This window comes from Ranitomeya imitator, chromosome 1 (genome assembly GCF_032444005.1).
Source record: "Ranitomeya imitator isolate aRanImi1 chromosome 1, aRanImi1.pri, whole genome shotgun sequence".
NCBI lineage: Eukaryota > Metazoa > Chordata > Amphibia > Anura > Dendrobatidae > Ranitomeya > Ranitomeya imitator.
Genome location: NC_091282.1, coordinates 904,929,224 through 904,949,297, shown reverse-complemented (window position 1 = coordinate 904,949,297; position 20,074 = coordinate 904,929,224). Strand labels below are relative to the sequence as shown.

Below are 20,074 nucleotides of genomic sequence, written 5' to 3'. Positions count from 1 at the left end.
GTGGATAAGAGATAACTTGTTTAGGCTGGAATACCTCTATTACTAGTGTGCAGAACATGTAGACATTTTATAAAGATTTGCCTGTTCTAAATGAAGACTGCTATATTTTGGCAAGTTTTTTCATGTGTTTTTGTTGATTTTTAGAAACACAATCTATACAACAGTAATGAGTGCTGCAAGCCCAGAGAAATACACAACTCGAATCCGAAATGAACCTTCAGTAAGTAATAAATGAATGTTGGGTTTAGATGCGTTAATAGACTGGAGCACAGATTTCACATGAACATCTATGGTCTGAAAGATGCTAAGGAAAAATTGCCAAAAAGAATCAACATATGCCTAGTAATGTAAATACAACAATATGTTCAGTCTTTATAAGATTCTCTCTTCTTCTTTAGACTTTAAGGGTATGTTTCCACGGTCAGTAAACGCTGCGGGTTTGACACTGCGTACATCCGCAGCGTAAAACCTGCAGTGTCCAGATGTTACAGCATAAAGGAGGGGATTTCATGAAATCCCATTCCACTATGCTTTCAGAAACGCAGGCGGCAGACCTGCGTAGACGGACATGCGGCGCGTCTTTCTAGACCTCAGCATGTCTATTTACGATGCGGAGACGCTGAGTTCCCGCAGCGTAAATTTCCCATAGACTATCATTAGATGCAGTAAAACCGCATCTAATTATTAGTCACATGCGTAATAACTGCAGGAACGCAGCTTACTACGTATGTGTACTGATTTAAATAATGTCTTAACTTGTGACACTGCCGGAGGTTCACGTCCACTGCAGTTCTTGTGATGAGATCAGCTGACCGCAAGAACTGCCGTGCACATGACCGCCGGGGTTATCTCCGGTCACTAGGCAAGTTCTGACGGCCAGCTGACCGCGAGAACTACAATCTCTGCTGTGTTTGGATGTCAGGCTGAGCCAGGCATCCAGATGTAGCAGAACTGGAGATCGTCGTGGGACACTCGTTATTTAGGACTACGTCAGACACGAAGTATTTGTGTTGGTTTATTATTTCATGTTTATTACAGGAGATTGAGGGCATCACAGGAATTAGGTGTATAATAAAATGAGAAAACTGTGTTTAGTGTTTTATTTCATTAAAATACTTTATTCTGCCTGTGTGTTTATTTATTTAACCTGTAACAAATATAGGATTAATAATGGATAGGTATCTTATAGATGCTTCTCCATTACTAAGGCTACTTTCACACTGGCGTTTTTTTTAATACGTCGCAATAAGTCGTTTAGGGGAAAAAACGCATCCTGCAAAGTTGTTTGCAGGATGCGTTTTTGCCCCATAGAGTTACATTACCGACGCATTGCGACGTATTGACACACGTTGCAACCGTCTTGTGGCGGACCGCCGGGAGCAAAAAACGTTAAATATAACGTTTTTTGCAGCCGACGGACTGCTTTTTCCGACCGCGCATGTGCAGCCGGAACTCCGCCCCCACCTCCCCGCACCTCACAATGGGGCAGCGGATGCGCCGGAGAAATGCATCCGCTGCACCCGTTGTGCGGCACAACAATCGCTAGCGTCGGAATCTCGGCCCGACGCAATGCGATGGGCCGAATCCGACGCTAGTGTGAAAGTAGCCTAATTCATGGGCTTGATGTCACCGGACAATACACAGGTGACATCAGCCCCACAAATATTACCCCGCTTGCCACAACTACAGGCAAGTTTGAAGAGCTGGAAAAAAAAATAAAGAACATACGAAAAGAACCCATGGAGTTTTTAAATTCCCCAATAATAGCTAGTAAGGATAAAGTAGTGAATGCCTAAGCAAATAACTGTAAAAATATAACACTCTTTATTAATTATATAGCAAAGACAAGGTACACAAATGTATGAAAAAATTACATAACGTATACAAAATTGATACCACAACTATTGGACAGGTCTAATAGCGGATGATGCAAAAAATCTGGCAGGCTATCCATAACATTAGAGCATTCCCAGTACCCACACATATACATGCATAAAAGGGGGGAACCTCAAGAAATGAACCTGTGAAGCTGAGTTGAGGCCATGCAGAGCTTGTCTGTATAATAAATAAGCCACAAGGCTACAAGTAAGGTGCAAATAGTGCATGTAAAAAAAACCACCGGCCCATCTTACCCATCGGATGCCAGATGCCACAGCTCAGGTACCCCAACGCGCGTTTCGCCGCTGCTTCTTCAGGGGGCAGTGTTTGAAGAGCTGGGTAAAGTGCCACAATTGGTGCATCTTTGGATGCGCCAATAGTGGGGCGGCTGCGGGCTGTTATTTTTAGTCTCATGAGTGCCAAAATCCTTGGCCTCGCCAGTCTGAGAATACCAGGCCGCAGCAGTCTGCTTTTTACTTGGCTGTTTAACAAAAATAGGGGTGACCCCCACGCTGTTTTTTTTTAAGATGATCCCCCTATTTTTGCTAACTATCCAAGGTAAGCAGACTGCAGTGGCCTGGTATTACCTAGCTGGTAAGTTTCATGGATATTGGATCTTTTCCAGCCTGAAATACCAGTACCAGTAGTCTGCTTTACTCTGGCTGGTTAACAAATAAAAGGGGACCCCCACACTATTTATGTATTTATTTTGTAAAAAAAGGAAAGGATATTACATATTACTGACATATCTCTGCTTTCAGGAACTTCCTGTGTGTCCGGAGTCACACTTACGAGTGTTATGCTTGAAACTCGCGTGAGTCTCTCGCATCAACACCCGGCACTGCCGCCGGCGCGCGAGACCAGAGTGTGCGGCTGCATGTATTTCTATGCAGTTGCACATGCCGGTTCGAGTGCCGGCGGCAGTGCCGGTGTTGGTGCAAGAGACTCGCATCACACACGCAAGTGTGACCACGGCCTGTCACGTACTTCTGGATGTGACACAAGATTCTACATGTGTAAATTAGGACACGTGTAGTAAGCTGCGTTTCCACAGTTAATACCCATGTGTCTAATAATTAGATGCAGTTTTACCGTATCTATGTCCCCATATTCCGGACCGGCAGCGATTTGAACACAGCAGATACCCGCTCCGTTCAAATTGCTGCCGACTTTTGTACGCGTGGTGATTCACCGCATCCTGTACATAGAACGGTGCTATTTATCTTGCGGAGACAGAGTGTCTCCGCAAGATAAATAGACATGCTGCGGCCTGGAAAGACGCGCCGCATGTGTGTATACGCAGGGAAGCCGGAGGCGTCGCTGGTCGCGTAGTGGAGATGGGATTTCATAAAATCCCCTCCACTATAAGTAAAAAAGCAAGTGCATTAAATAACACAGGGTATTTAGTAAACACTGTTTTTTATCAGAAAAAGCATAAATCTGGCCAACCCAATACACAATTGGGGTATTAACTACACTCTCTAATGTTAACACTTAGAAGATGAAGCAAGGCTGAGTTACATTAGAAAATATCCGTATTGTTTAATTGAAACTCCAACTTCGGATCTGATTTAACCCCTTTCCGACATCGGGCGTTGTCAGACTCCCCTCAGTGCCTGAGCCCGCACCTTTCCTGGCACATGTCAGCTGATATATACAGCTGATATGTGCCCGCAACAGTCGTGGGTGGAATTGCCATTCACCTGCGGCTGTTAACTAGTTAAATGCCGCTGTCCATTTCTGACAACAGCATTTAACTCACGCTTACTGGAAGCGCATCGTAAATCCCGCCCATCGGTGACACCGTCACATGATCGCAGGTCACCAATGGGTCGGCATGACAACTAGAGGTCTGAAGCAGACCTCTATGGTTGTCATTGCTGGATTGCTATGAGCGCCACCCGGTGGGCAACTCTCATAGCTAGTGAGCATTTATGCTACACACAGTTGATCTAATCATCGCCTGTGTGTGGCAGAGGCTATCGAAGAAGTGCAGCTTCCAGTCTCCCATAAAGACTATTGAAGCATGCAAAAAGTGAAAAAAAGTTTTTAAAAATATTTAAAACATATATAAAAGTTCAGATCACCCCCTTTTTGCCCCATTCAAAAGAAAACAATAAAAAAAAAAATCAAACCTACACATGTTCAGAATCGCCCGATCTATGAATAAAAAAAAAATTAACCCAATCGCTAAACGGCGTAGCGAGAAAAAATTCAAAACGTCAGAATTGGTCTCCGCTACATTGCAGTAAAATGCAATAACGGGCAATCAAAAGATCATATCTGCAACAAAATGGTTTCAATAAAAACATCAGATCGGCACGCAAAAAATAAGCTCTCACCCAACCCCAGATCCTGAAAATTGGAGACGCTACAGGCCTCGGAAAATGTCACCATTTTTTTTTTACCAAACTTTTTTTTTTTTTTTTTTACTACGTAAGTTAGGCCGGCTTCACACTTGCGAGTTTTACGGACGTAAGAGCGCAGAAACTACGTCCGTAAAACTCGCAAAACATACGGCACAATTATTCTCTATGCCCCTGCTCCTATCTGCCGTATTAAACTGATCAGTATTATACGGCTTTCTACGGCCGTAGAAAATCGCAGCATGCTGCGTTTGTCACCGTATTGCGCAAATAAAACGTCAATGAAAGTCTATGGAAGCCCCAAAAATATGGATCACACACGGACCAGCAATGTGACTTGCGCGGAATACGCAGCGCTGTTAGAGAGAAAAGCCGGTAATTCAGTGCGGTGTACAGTAAAATCACACTGACAGCTTAGAATAGAATAGGTAGAATAAATGTGTACACATAGAATAGGTATATATATATATATATATGTCAGTGAGACACATATATATATATATATTAATATTTCTTCCAGCGCTAGACAGCTTTAAAGTCGGTAATTCAATTACCGGCTTTTGCTTTCTCCTTCCTAAAACCCGACATGATATGAGACCTGGTTTACATACAGTAAACCATCTCATATCACCATTTTTTTTTGCATATTCCACACTACTAATGTTAGTAGTGTGTATATGCAAAATTTGGCCGTTCTAGCTAGTAAATTAAGGGGTTAAATGGCGGAAAAAATTGGCGTGGGCTCCCGCACAATTTTCTCCGCCAGAGTAGTAAAGCCAGTGACTGAGGGCAGATATTAATAGCCTAGAGAGGGTCCATAGTTGTTGGCCCCCCCTGGCTAAAAAAAACATCTGCCCCCAGCCACCCCAGAAAAGGATGCGCCTATTCTGGCACTTGGCCACTCTCTTCCCATTCCCGTGTAGCGGTGGGATATGGGGTAATGAAGGGTTAATGCCACCTTGCTATTGTAAGGTGACATTAAGCCAGATTAATAATGGAGAGGCGTCAATTATGACACCTATCCATTATTAATCCAATACTAGTAAAGGGTTAAAAAATACACAAACACATTATTAAAAATTATTTTAATGAAATAAAAACAAAGGTTGTTTTAATATTGTATTGAACGCCCAATCCAATCACTGAAGACCCTCGTTCTGTAACAAAAAAAACATAATAAACCAACAATATTCTTACCTTCCGCAGATCTGTAAAGTCCAACGATGTAAATCCATCTGAAGGGGTTAAAATATTTTGCAGCCACAAGCTTTGCTATTGCAAGGTTGCTCATGTCTGCAAAACCCCGGAGAATGAAGGTAAAGTAGGTCAATGACCTATATTTACCTGCATTTGCGGGGAGGCGCCCTCTGCTGGCTGTTCCTAGATCGTGGGAACTTTCCTAGAAAGCTCCCAGGCTCAAGTTCATAAGAGGGCGCCCTCTGCTGGTTGTCCTCATATGAACTCGAGCCTGGGAGCTTTCTAGGAAAGTTCCCACGATCTAGGAACAGCCAGCAGAGGGCGCCTCACCGCAAATGCAGGTAAATATAGGTCAATGACCTACTTTACCTACATTCTCCGGGGTTTTGCAGACATGAGCAACCTTGCATTAGCAAAGCTCGTGGCTGCAAAATATTTTAACCCCTTCAGATGGATTTACATCGTTGGACTTTACAGATCTGCGGAAGGTAAGGATATTGTTGGTTTATTATGTTTTTTTTTGTTACAGAACGAGGGTCTTCAGTGATTGGATTGGGCGTTCAATAAAATATTAAAACAACCTTTGTTTTTATTTCATTAAAATAATTTTGAAAAATGTGTTTGTGTATTTTTTAACCCTTTACTAGTATTGGATTAATAATGGATAGGTGTCATAATTGACGCCTCTCCATTATTAATTTGGCTTAATTTCACCTTACAATAGCAAGGTGGCATTAACCCTTCATTACCGTATATATCCCACCGCTACACGGGAATGGGAAGAGAGTGGCCAAGTGCCAGAATAGGCGCATCTTCCAGATGTGCCTTTTCTGGGGTGGCTGGGGGCAGATGTTTGTAGCCAGGGGGGGGCCAATAACCGTGGACCCTCTCCAGGCTATTAATATCTGCCCTCAGTCACTGGCTTTACTACTCTGGCGGAGAAAATTGTGCGGGAGCCCACGCCAATTTTTTCCGCCATTTAACCCCTTAATTTACTAGCTAGAACGGCCAAATTTTGCATAGACACACTACTGACATTAGTAGTGTGGAATATGCAAAAAAAATGGTGATATGAGATGGTTTACTGTATGTAAACCATGTCTCATATCATGTCGGGTTTAGGAAGGAGAAAGCAAAAGCCGGTAATTGAATTACCGGCTTTCTGCTATATCGCGCTGGATGAAATATTAATATATATACATATATGTGTCTACTGACATATATATACAGTGGGGCAAAAAAGTATTTAGTCAGTCAGCAATAGTGCAAGTTCCACCACTTAAAAAGATGAGAGGCGTCTGTAATTTACATCATAGGTAGACCTCAACTATGGGAGACAAACTGAGAAAAAAAAATCCAGAAAATCACATTGTCTGTTTTTTTAACATTTTATTTGCATATTATGGTGGAAAATAAGTATTTGGTCAGAAACAAACAATCAAGATTTCAGGCTCTCACAGACCTGTAACTTCTTCTTTAAGAGTCTCCTCTTTCCTCCACTCATTACCTGTAGTAATGGCACCTGTTTAAACTTGTTATCAGTATAAAAAGACACCTGTGCACACCCTCAAACAGTCTGACTCCAAACTCCACTATGGTGAAGACCAAAGAGCTGTCAAAGGACACCAGAAACAAAATTGTAGCCCTGCACCAGGCTGGGAAGACTGAATCTGTAATAGCCAACCAGCTTGGAGTGAAAAAATCAACAGTGGGAGCAATAATTAGAAAATGGAAGACATACAAGACCACTGATAATCTCCCTCGATCTGGGGCTCCACGCAAAATCCCACCCCGTGGGGTCAGAATGATCACAAGAACGGTGAGCAAAAATCTCAGAACCACGCGGGGGGACCTAGTGAATGAACTGCAGAGAGCTGAGACCAATGTAACAAGGCCTACCATAAGTAACACACTACGCCACCATGGACTCAGATCCTGCAGTGCCAGACGTGTCCCACTGCTTAAGCCAGTACATGTCCGGGCCCGTCTGAAGTTTGCTAGAGAGCATTTGGATGATCCAGAGGAGTTTTGGGAGAATGTCCTATGGTCTGATGAAACCAAACTGGAACTGTTTGGTAGAAACACAACTTGTCGTGTTTGGAGGAAAAAGAATACTGAGTTGCATCCATCAAACACCATACCTACTGTAAAGCATGGTGGTGGAAACATCATGCTTTGGGGCTGTTTCTCTGCAAGGGGCCAGGACGACTGATCCGGGTACATGAAAGAATGAATGGGGCCATGTATCGTGAGATTTTGAGTGCAAACCTCCTTCCATCAGCAAGGGCATTGAAGATGAAACGTGGCTGGGTCTTTCAACATGACAATGATCCAAAGCACACCGCCAGGGCAACGAAGGAGTGGCTTCGTAAGAAGCATTTCAAGGTCCTGGAGTGGCCTAGCCAGTCTCCAGATCTCAACCCTATAGAAAACCTTTGGAGGGAGTTGAAAGTCCGTGTTGCCAAGCGAAAAGCCAAAAACATCATTGCTCTAGAGGAGATCTGCATGGAGGAATGGGCCAACATACCAACAACAGTGTGTGGCAACCTTGTGAAGACTTACAGAAAACGTTTGACCTCTGTCATTGCCAACAAAGGATATATTACAAAGTATTGAGATGAAATTTTGTTTCTGACCAAATACTTATTTTCCACCATAGTATGCAAATAAAATGTTAAAAAAACAGGCAATGTGATTTTCTGGATTTTTTTTTCTCAGTTTGTCTCCCATAGTTGAGGTCTACCTATGATGTAAATTACAGACGCCTCTCATCTTTTTAAGTGGTGGAACTAGCACTATTGCTGACTGACTAAATACTTTTTTGCCCCACTGTATATATATATATATAGACAGTATATATGTTTTGTTTTTTTTACACATGGATCCCTTGTATAGCCGTATGTCGGTTTTGCAAGCCTGCGATAAAAACACGCAGTACGGATGACATACGGATTACATACGGAGGATGCCATGCGCAAAAAGCGCTGACACACCCTGCCTATGGAGGAGCTACGGACCACTATTTTCGGGACTTTTCAGCGTATTGCGGCCGTAATATACGGACCGTATTTTCATACGCTGAGTGTGAAGCCGGCCTAAAAAATAACCTAGACATGTTTGGTGTCTATGAACTCGTAATGTTTGGTGAGTGTGGTTTAAAAAAAAAAAACTGTGGAATTGCACTTTTTTTGCAGTTTCGCTGCACTTTTAATTTCTTTCCTGTTTTCCAGTATACGTCATGTTAAAACCAATGGTGTCTTTCAAAAGTACAACTTGTGCTGCAAAAAACAAGCCCTCACATGACCATATTGACTGAAAAATAAAAAGTTATGGCTCTGGAAAGAAGGGGAGGGATAAAAGAAACGCAAAAAATGGAAAAAACCTCTGGTCGTGAAAGGGTTAAAGACTGGAATTTGATATTACATAGTAACATAGTTAGTAAGGCCGAAAAAAGACATTTGTCCATCCAGTTCAGCCTATATTCCATCATAATAAATCCCCAGATCTACGTCCTTCTACAGAACCTAATAATTGTATGATACAATATTGTTCTGCTCCAGGAAGACATCCAGGCCTCTCTTGAACCCCTCGACTGAGTTCGCCATCACCACCTCCTCAGGCAAGCAATTCCAGATTCTCACTGCCCTAACAGTAAAGAATCCTCTTCTATGTTGGTGGAAAAACCTTCTCTCCTCCAGACGCAAAGAATGCCCCCTTGTGCCCGTCACCTTCCTTGGTATAAACAGATCCTCAGCGAGATATTTGTATTGTCCCCTTATATACTTATACATGGTTATTAGATCGCCCCTCAGTCGTCTTTTTTCTAGACTAAATAATCCTAATTTCGCTAATCTATCTGGGTATTGCAGTTCTCCCATCCCCTTTATTAATTTTGTTGCCCTCCTTTGTACTCTCTCTAGTTCCATTATATCCTTCCTGAGCACCGGTGCCCAAAACTGGACACAGTACTCCATGTGCGGTCTAACTAGGGATTTGTACAGAGGCAGTATAATGCTCTCATCATGTGTATCCAGACCTCTTTTAATGCACCCCATGATCCTGTTTGCCTTGGCAGCTGCTGCCTGGCACTGGCTGTTCCAGGTAAGTTTATCATTAACTAGGATCCCCAAGTCCTTCTCCCTGTCAGATTTACCCAGTGGTTTCCCATTCAGTGTGTAATGGTGATATTGATTCCTTCTTCCCATGTGTATAACCTTACATTTATCATTGTTAAACCTCATCTGCCACCTTTCAGCCCAAGTTTCCAACTTATCCAGATCCATCTGTAGCAGAATACTATCTTCTCTTGTATTAACTGCTTTACATAGTTTTGTATCATCTGCAAATATCGATATTTTACTGTGTAAACCTTCTACCAGATCATTAATGAATATGTTGAAGAGAACAGGTCCCAATACTGACCCCTGCGGTACCCCACTGGTCACAGCGACCCAGTTAGAGACTATACCATTTATAACCACCCTCTGCTTTCTATCACTAAGCCAGTTACTAACCCATTTACACACATTTTCCCCCAGACCAAGCATTCTCATTTTGTGTACCAACCTCTTGTGCGGCACGGTATCAAACGCTTTGGAAAAATCGAGATATACCACGTCCAATGACTCACCGTGGTCCAGCCTATAGCTTACCTCTTCATAAAAACTGATTAGATTGGTTTGACAGGAGCGATTTCTCATAAACCCATGCTGATATGGAGTTAAACAGTTATTCTCATTGAGATAATCCAGAATAACATCCCTCAGAAACCCTTCAAATATTTTACCAACAATAGAGGTTAGACTTACTGGCCTCTTGTTCCATTGTCAGACATGGAATTTTGATTGAAGCCTGTACTCAAGATACCGGACAGGCTACATGCTGTCAAGTTAACAGGGAAAGAGATATTCCCAGAAAGCTGTCTGTTCGTGAATGGAAATGTATTTATCTAGAGGGTGTGTTGGCAATAACAATTTTACATTTTAGGGTATGTGCACACGTCAGGATTTCTTGCAGAAATTTTCCTGACAAAAAAACGGACATTTCTGCCAGAAATCCGCATGCGTTTTTACAGCGATTTAACCGCGTTTTTGACGTGTTTTTGATGCATTTTTTGTGCGTTTTTTCCAAAATGCATAGAATTGCGGGAAAAACGCAGAAAATCCGCAAAAATAATGAACATGCTCATTTTTTTACCGCGATGCGTTTTTTTCGCGGAAAAAAACACATCCATGTGAACAAAACATGCAGAATGCATTCTAAATGATAGAATGCATAATGTATGCGTTTTTAATGAGTTTTTATAGCGTTTTTAGCGCGAAAAAACGCGAAAAAACCTGAGCGTGTGCACATGGCCTTAGAATCTCACTTCATGTAGGTCTTAAGTTGTATGTTGACACATCTGATAAGATGTAATTTTGGGAATGCTTTTCACTTGGGGAATGAACCAAGCTTTTTCTGTAAATTGATGTAGTCACTTATTGGAGCATGTACTTGAATTATCAAGCATACATAACTATTTCATCATACATTATTCTTAATATGTTGTCTACAATATCTTTTATCTTTCCGCAGATAAGAGCTACAAATTAGTATTTCTGAACAAATTTGCCACTTGACTCTTTCACATTTTGGAAAGTTTGAACACGATTGCCAGCGCTACAGGAATTTATTTGCGTATTGTCCAAGTAATACATTCCGTGTATACTATGTTGGGCTTCCTGTTGAATGAAGGTTTTTTGTTTGTTTGTTTTTTTTAAATATGTGACACCGACAAAATTCCTATTGATTTTTCAGTTTGGTGCAGATATCCAAAGCTTTTGGCGTTCATAGGCTGCGTCAAAAGAAGTTGTCTTTTTTTTTCATTTAGAACACTAGGGCCTTACATGTTGACTGAAATGACCAGAAACCTCCCAAGTAATTTTTCTAGTGTATAGCCTTGCTGCATAGACCTATTTTACAATTTGTTGTTATTAAGTACAAAGTAGAACTGTACTTTAAGCTGAGGTGCTTCCTTTACTTAGGGCTACAGGTAACCAAAGCATAGAGACTGTAAATTATGCAGCCAGTCACTCCACAGTCCATTGTAATTGCTGGCATCTGTTAATTTACCCTGTTTGTAGTGTTTGTTTTCTTTTACATCTTTTGGTTTTTAATTTGGTGACCAAAAAATAATTTTCATCTTAAATTTTTAGACTCACGGCACAAGTGATCTAATTTTAATTTTTTTGTAAGAAACAAGATCCCAGATGAATAGTACTTATTAAGAGAGCAGCATGATTAAGGCTGGGGTTATACAGCTGTCGATTCTCTCATGGAAGAGTATTGGGCCAATTATTCTAATGTCATCCAGATCAAACTCTTGTTTGATCCGACTGTCACCTTAGTGCGATCCGATTCTGTTGCATTAGAACTTAATTTTTCCACCTTCTCCATTTTCTGTCTGCGCTAATTGGACTGCACTAGGATGTAAGGGTGTGCATGATCCAATTAGCAGATGCACTTGCAGCATGCTGCTACTATTTTCTCATGCCGAATCAGCATGAGGAAAGAAATCACACATCTGCACTGCCTCTTAAAGGGAAGGTCCCACGTTTGTAGATCATTAATAAATCAATGTAATGTAGCATAACATCCAGTTATAACCAAGTTTTGATTGCATTTGAAACATATTTCATGTGTTATAGGAGTTTAAAGAAGGCACTGGGGGCTGACATCTTGCTTTCACAGTAGCAACACGACACTTTCAGTGTCATTATACGGCAGCCCATTTTCATAGGATATAACAGACTTACGCCGACACTATCTATTATAATGGAGCTGTCACTGCTGTGAACTGGGTACGCCTCTGTGGGCTGCACAATTCACAGTAGTGGGAGTGTTCTGCTGCCATTTTCATGGAGCCCTCAGCTGTTGACTGCGCTCGATTTGTCTCCTGTCATTAGGATCTGCTAACAGAAGCAGTACTGCTGCCAGTAGAACAGATCCTAGACTGACAGGAATAAAATGTGGGAGAAAAGCAAGGGCAGAGTAGCAGAGACTACAAAGACATCAAGCTGGAACAGTGTAGATCAACATCATTGGAGCAGGAGCAGTGACTATGCATCGATAAGATAAGAAGGTTCTGCAGGTCTAAAGTGAATGGCCAGGCATTGTGGAGGAGGGTGAGAGATACATGTAGTCTGGCTGAGAGAGACATATGGAGACTGATGGGAGAGAGAGAGACATACTGTATGTAGTATGATGGGTGAGACATATATGGAGTGTGATAGAGGGACACATAGCAATTCACTGCAGACTTGCAGCTCCTTCTTATCTTACTGAGGGATGAGTCACAGCTCCTGCTCCGATAATGCTGCTCCATACACACCAGATGTCTTCACTCTTCTAAAACTTTGTGAAGCTTTATTGGACAACTTAATATGTATAATGTTCTTCAAAAAATATGCATAGCAAACACCTGGCACACCAGTGAGGACGATCAACGCGTTTCAACTACAGAGTCTTACTTATGATCCCTCTTCCTCTGGTCTACGATGCTGCTGAGTCCACTGTCTTCTGCTCCTCTGTAAACAAGCTGTGCTTCCGATGCAGTAACTGCTGGTGATAGCAGATTACAGGGCAGTCACACACAAAATGGCGCTGCCCTGTGATGCTGCTCTTCATTCTGCCCCAGGGATACTAGACCACCCAAAAAGGGAGGGAAATGGTGATGTCAGCAGTTACTGCCCCAATTTTCCAGCTAACAGTAAAGCTGGTAAGTCTTGCTATAGCTGCTTGAGGTCTAAAACTTAAATATATATATAATTGTAAAAGAAAATCTATAATATTTTTCATATAGAAATGTTTGCAAACATTGCATTAATACATTTTAATTACTATTTTAAACATAATTTCACAAAAAAACAAACTGCAAGAAAACTGGTGGCACCTTCCCTTTAATATAACATTGGGCCAAGTGCTATCCGATAAAACATTGGATAGCACTCGCCAGTGTTATACCGTCTTGTGAGTGAGCCCTTAGGCCACATTCACATGTTCAGTATTTGGTCAGTTTTTTACCTCAGTATTTGTAAGCCAAAACAAGGAGTGGGTGATAAGTACAGAAGTGGTGCATATGTTTCTGTTATACTTTTCCTCCATTTGTCCCACTCCTGGTTTTGTCTTTCAGATACTGACAAAATACGCAGTGTGTGAATGTGGATTTAGTGTGTTTAATTTATTTTATGTATGTAACCCTCCTCACATGTACAGGACCATGGAATTAATTGTGCTTTAAAAATCAATAATAATAATAATAATATGTCCTTTGTCTGCTTGTTCTGAAGATATGTAGATCAGTAATATTTCTTTATTCTACAAATGAACTTGTGTTCTACCACTAAAGGGCCTTTCCTAAGGATGTTATGGCCTTAAATCTTAGTTAAGACTGTGCAGTGACAAATTTTACTTTAAGGTTGTAAGCCATGATAACACTGTGACTAAAACATTTTACTTGTGTAAAAAAAAATAAAAGGCTGTAATTTATTACTTGTCATGTTTTTACTACTTGCAATATTGATCATGGTATGCAGATAGACACTTTTTATGATTTATGCATTGCAGTAAGGGTTGATGCCATAGGGACAATTGTATGCACTTCACAAAGTGTTGCTTGAGTTGCTTTGGCTGCAATGTAAACTAAAATTTGACCAGTGAATATCATCCAAAAATTATAAATGTTGTGGAGATTAGAACACAGGGGCGCCCTTTTTGCCTCATACTGTAACATTTGTCCATGTGCCCTGCCGGTTAGTATAGTCACTTGAAAGGACCTGAGCTTCAATACCAGACACGAGGAAAAGCAGACCCTTCAGTTACTTAAATTGGTAATGCGTTATATAGAGATTATCTAAAAAGTCCTCTATAATAGTTATGGAGATTAAATACGTCAGACCGGAGTTGGTTTCAATATTAATTTACAGGGAACTATTCAATATGGTTTAACCCTCCAAATTATTGAAATGTTCATGTATCTCTTTTCAAAGATAAGTCCAACAATACCTTTACATGGCCAGTCTGTTCCTCCATTACTGAGAAATAAGTGTTTGAATTCATCTGCAAATGAGGCTGTAGATCTGAAGCCTCTGTCACTCCAGCTCTATTCCTTGCCCAACGCCACCTACTCTTGTTGTAGTAGATGTTTCCTGCCATCCTTATGCAACACCACAGAAAACTCATTTGGAAATTCCATTTGTCGGTTCTGCTTTTACAAATGGACAAACTGAATTAAACTTTCAAATGTTTCTGTTTGCATAACTGCTACACATAGAAGCTTCTGTGTTCTATTACCTGTCAGTTAATTAGGATTGGGAAAAAAAAGTTCTAAATATGGACTCAAACCACAACTCAGACACACACACCATAATAATCAACATGACCCCATGCTTCTGTTTGTTTAAGTTATGCAATGGGTACAATTTAAACATTAACCCCTTCATGACCACAGGGCTCAGTCCTTGGCCCCCTTCTCTTCTCCCTCTACACAGTCCCAATTGGACAGACCATCAGCAGATTTGGCTTTCAGTACCATCTTTATGCTGATGACACACAACTATACACGTCATCCCCTGACCTTACCCCCGCTGTACTACAGAACGCCACTGACTGTCTGTCTGCAGTCTCCAACATCATGTCCGCTCTCTATCTGAAATTCAACCTCTCCAAAACTGAACTTCTGCTCCCGCCGTCTACTAACCTCCCTAAATCTGACATTTCCCTCTCCGTGGATGGCACCATAATAACACCCCGGAAGCAGGCGCGCTGTCTGGGTGTTACCTTTGACTCCGATCTCACCTTCACAACCCATATACAATCTCTTGCCGCTTACACCTAAAGAACATCTCTAGAATCCCCATTTTCTCACCATGGAAACAACAAAAGCCCTCACTGTCGCCCTGATCCACTCCTGCCTGAACTACTGCAATGCTCTATTAATTGGCCTCCCCCTTACTCGACTTTCCCCTCTCCATTCTATCCTTACTGCAGCAGCCAGGGTCGTCTATCTAACTAATCGTTACTCGGACCCGTCCGCTCTTCGCCAGTTGTTACACTGGCTGCCCTTTCATTATAGGATCCAATTATTCAAAGTACTTGTTCTCACCCACAAAGCTCTTCACAGTGCGGCACCCCCTTACATCTCCTCCCTCATTTCTGTCTATCAGCCTAACCGACCACTGCGCTCTGCAAACGACTTTCGACTAACCTCTGCACTAATCCGTACCTCCCACTCCCGACTTCAAGACTTCTCCAGTGTTGCGCCAATCCTCTGGAATGCTCTACCCCAAGATATTAGGACCATCCACAATTTGCATAGTTTTAGGCGCTCGCTCAAGACACATTTGTTCAGAGAGGCCTACTACGTTCACTAATTAAAGTCATTTTATGTTTGTTTGTGTGTGTGTAGCCCATTCACTATCCCCATGTATCCCCCACCCCCTGAAGATGGCTGGACCATCATTGTAAATACATCATTGTAAATACACACCTGTACTTTGTGTCTCCCCCACCTCATTGTAGATTGTAAGCTCTCACGAGCAGGGTCGTCTTATTTTGCTTTAATTATTGTATTGTTAACGTTGTTACTTATGACTGTTGTGTTTGAAACTGTTAAACTGTAAAGCGCTGCGGAATATGTTTGCGCTATATAAATAAAGATTATTATTATTCTTGACCGAAGCTTTTTTCATTTTTTCGCTCCCCTTTTTCCAGAGCCATAACTTTTTTATTTTTCCATTAATATGGCCATGTGAGGGCTTATTTTTTGCGGGACGAATTGTACTTTTGAACTATACCATTGGTTTTACCATGTCAGGAAAAAAAATCCAAGTGCGGTGAAATTGCAAAAAAAAACTGCAATCCCACAATTGTTTTTTTGTTTGGTTTTTGCTGGGTTCACTAATTGCTAAAACTGACCTGCCATTATGATTCTTCAGGTCATTATAAGTTCCTAGACACCAAACATGTCTAGGTTATTTTTTATCTAAGTTCAAAATTTGCTAAAAAAATTTTTAAAATTGCGCCATTTTCCAAGACCCGTAGCCTCTCCATTTTTCATGACTTCGGGTTGGGTGAGGGCTTATTTTTTGCGCACCGAGCTGACGTTTTTAATTATACCATTTTTGTGCATATACGTTCTTTTGATCGCCTGTTATTGCATTTTAATGCAATGTTGCAGCGACCAAAAAAAAGTAATTCTGGCGTTTTGATTTTTTTTCTCGCTACGCCATTTAGCGATTAGGTTAATCTTTTTTATTGATAGATCGGGCGATTGTGAACGTGGCTATGCCAGATATGTCTATATTTGATTTGATTTTGAATGAGGCGAAAGGGGGGTGATTTAATAATAATAATCTTATTATTATCCTAATTTTTATATACTGCTAACATATTCCGCAGCACTTTACAGGTTTGGGGTTTTTTTTGCACACATTATCATTGCTGTCCCCGATGGGCTCACAATCTAAATTCCATATCAGTATGTCTTTTGAAATGTTGGAGGAAACTGGAGAACCCGGAGGAAACCCACGCAAACACGGGGAGAACATACAAACTCCTTGCAGATGTTGTCCTTGGTGGGATTTGAACCCAGGACTCCAGCGCTGCAAGGCTGCAGTGCTAACCACTGACCCACCGTTCTGCCCGATTTCAACGTTTGTTTTTTTGTATTTTTTTTTTCATATTTTTTTACCCCTTTCTGCCATCGGACATACTATCCCGTCCATGTGACCTGGGACTTAATTCCCATGGACTGGATAGTACGTCATACGCGATCAGCCGCGCTCACGGGGGGAGCGCAGCCAATTGTGGCCGGGTGTCATCTGATTATCACAGCTGACATCCGGCACTATGTGCCAGGAGCAGTCACGGATCACTCCCGGCATTTTACCCCAGAACACTGCGATCAAACAAGAGAGCAGCGTTCCAGTGGCATAGAGAAGCATTGCGCAGGGAGGGGGCTCCCTGTTTGCTTCCCTGAGACCCTCAGAACAACGCGATGTGATCGCGTTGTTCCGAGGGTCTCCTCCCTGCAGGCCCCCAGATCCAAGATGGCCACGGGGTCCTTCCTGGTCCTGCAACGGAGATAGCTTGTCAAATCCTGCTGAGAGCAGGCGCGGGCAAGCCTCCTGCACTGCCTCAGATCGCTGATCTGACACAGTGCTTTGCAAAGTGTCAGATCAGCGATCTGACACTATATAGTGATGTCCCATCCTGGGACAATGTAAAAAAGTAAAAATATATATTTATAGATAGAAATATCGGTAGATAATAGATATATCGATAGATAGATACCATAGATAAATACGATAGATAGATCCATTCATAGATAGATACAATAGATATGAATCTATTGTATCCTTCTAACGTATCCATCTATGTATCTATTTAGCTGTGTGTGTATATTCTTCAATGGAGTATGTAAATGAAGACGTTGGACAAGAAATGACATCACAATTCTTTTTTTTTTTAATCTTTATTGAGCTTACAAAAACACAAATCCGCATGAAAAAAAAGCATGAATTACACGTCAAAAATGCATGAAAAACGCAGGTGACCTGCCAGTGACCTCAGGTGCAGATTTGGTGCAGATTTTACCTGCGTCAAATCCTGATGCCATCCTGAATGTGGAAACATACTCTTAGTGTTGGGCTAAAGTTAGGGTTGGAGCTAAAGTTAGGGTTAGGGTTGAGGGTAAAGTTAGGGTTGGGGCTAAAGTTAGGGTTGGGGTTTGGATTACATTTACGGTTTGGATTAGGGTTGGGGTTAGGGGTATGTCAGGGTTATGGTTGGGATTAGGGTTAGGGGTGTGTTGGGTTTAGGGGCTGGTTAGGGTTAGAGGTGTGGTTAGGGTTGGGAATAAGGGTTATGGGCGTGTTCGGGTTAGGGGTGTGGTTAGGGTTTGGATTAGGGTTAGGGGTGTGTTCGGGTTAGGGTTGGAGTTAGAATTGTGGGTTTCCACTGTTTAGTCACATCACAGGCTCTCCAAACGTGACATGGCGTCCGATCTCAATTCCAGCCAATTCGGCGCTCCTTCCCTTCCGAGCTAGGCCGTGTGCCCAAACAGTGGTTTATCCCCACATATGGGGTATCGGTGTACTCAGGACAAATTGCATAACAACTTTGGTGGTCTAATTTCTCCTGTTACCCTTGTGAAATTAAAAATTTGGGGACAAAAAGATCATTTTTGTGGAAAAAATACGATTTTTTTATTTTTATGACTCTACGTTATAAACTTCTGTGATGCACTTGGGGTTTAAAAGTGCTCACCACACATCTAGATAAGTTCCTTAAGGGGTCTAGTTTCCAAAATGGAGTCACGTGTGGGGGTTTTCCACTGTTTAGGCACATCAGGGACTCTCCAAATGCGACATGTCGTCCAATCTCAATTCCAGCCAATTCTGCATTGAAAAAGTCAAACGGCGCTCATTCTCTTCCAAGCTCTGCCATGCGCCCAAACTGTGGTTTACCCCCACATATGAGGTATTGGTGTATTCAGGAGTAATAGCACAACAAATTTTGTGGTTCATTTTCTCTTTTTACACTTGTGAAAATAAAAAAATTTGTCCTGATGTAAAATGTTTGTAAAAAAAAAAAAGTTAAATGTTAATTTTTTCCTTCCACATTGCTTCAGTTCCTGTGAAGTACGTAAAGGGTTAATAAACTTCTTAAATATGGTTTTGAGCACCTTGAGGGGTGCAGTTTTTAGAATGGTGTCACTTTTGGGTATTTTCTATCATGTACACCCCTTAAAGTGACTTTAAATGTGAGATGGTCCCTAAAAAAATGGTTTTGAAAATTTTGTTGTAAAAATGAGAAATCGCTGGTCAACTTTTAACCCTTATAACTTCCTAACAAAAAAAAATGTTGTTTCCAAAATTGTGCTGATGTCAAGCAGACATGTGGGAAATGTTATTTATTAACTATTTTGTGTGTCATAGCTCTCTGATTTAAGGGCATAAAAATTAAAAGTTTGAAAATTTCTAAATTTTAATTTTTTTGCCATATTTCCTTTTTTTTTTTTCGTAAATAAATGCAAGGCATATAGAAGAAATGAAACAGTCTCAGACTCTGCGTGATCCATTAAAGCGTTCCAGAGTTATAACCGCATAAAGTGACAGTGGTCAGAATTGTAAAAATTGGCTTGGTCATTAACCCCTTCATGACCCAGCCTATTTTGACCTTAATGACCTGGCCGTTTTTTGCAATTCTGACCAGTGTCCCTTTATGAGGTAATAACTCAGGAACGCTTCAACGGATCCTAGCGGTTCTGAGATTGTTTTTTCGTGACATATTGGGCTTCATGTTAGTGGTAAATTTAGGTCAATAAATTCTGCGTTTATTTGTGATAAAAACGGAAATTTGGCGAAAATTTTGAAAATTTCGCAATTTTCACATTTTGAATTTTTATTCTGTTAAACCAGAGAGTTATGTGACACAAAATAGTTAATAAATAACATTTCCCACATGTCTACTTTACACCAGCACAATTTTGGAAACAAAATTTTTTTTTGCTAGGAAGTTATAAGAGTTAAAATTTGACCAGCGATTTCTCATTTTTACAACGAAATTTACAAAACCATTTTTTTTAGGGACCA

At 41.2% G+C, this 20,074-nt stretch overlaps 1 protein-coding gene across 1 annotated transcript in view; it reads left to right on the top strand.

The window, feature by feature from the left end:
• Nucleotides 1-13,967, top strand: part of LOC138654198 (N-acylethanolamine-hydrolyzing acid amidase-like) — a 72,864-nt gene extending 58,897 nt beyond the window's left edge. The window contains exons 10-11 of the mRNA XM_069743400.1: nt 145-220; nt 11,016-13,967. Of these exons, the coding sequence (XP_069599501.1) occupies nt 145-220; nt 11,016-11,033 (94 nt within the window). The 3' untranslated portion in view covers nt 11,034-13,967. The remainder of the gene's footprint in view (nt 1-144; nt 221-11,015) is intronic.
• The last annotated feature ends 6,107 nt before the right edge of the window (nt 13,968-20,074 follow it).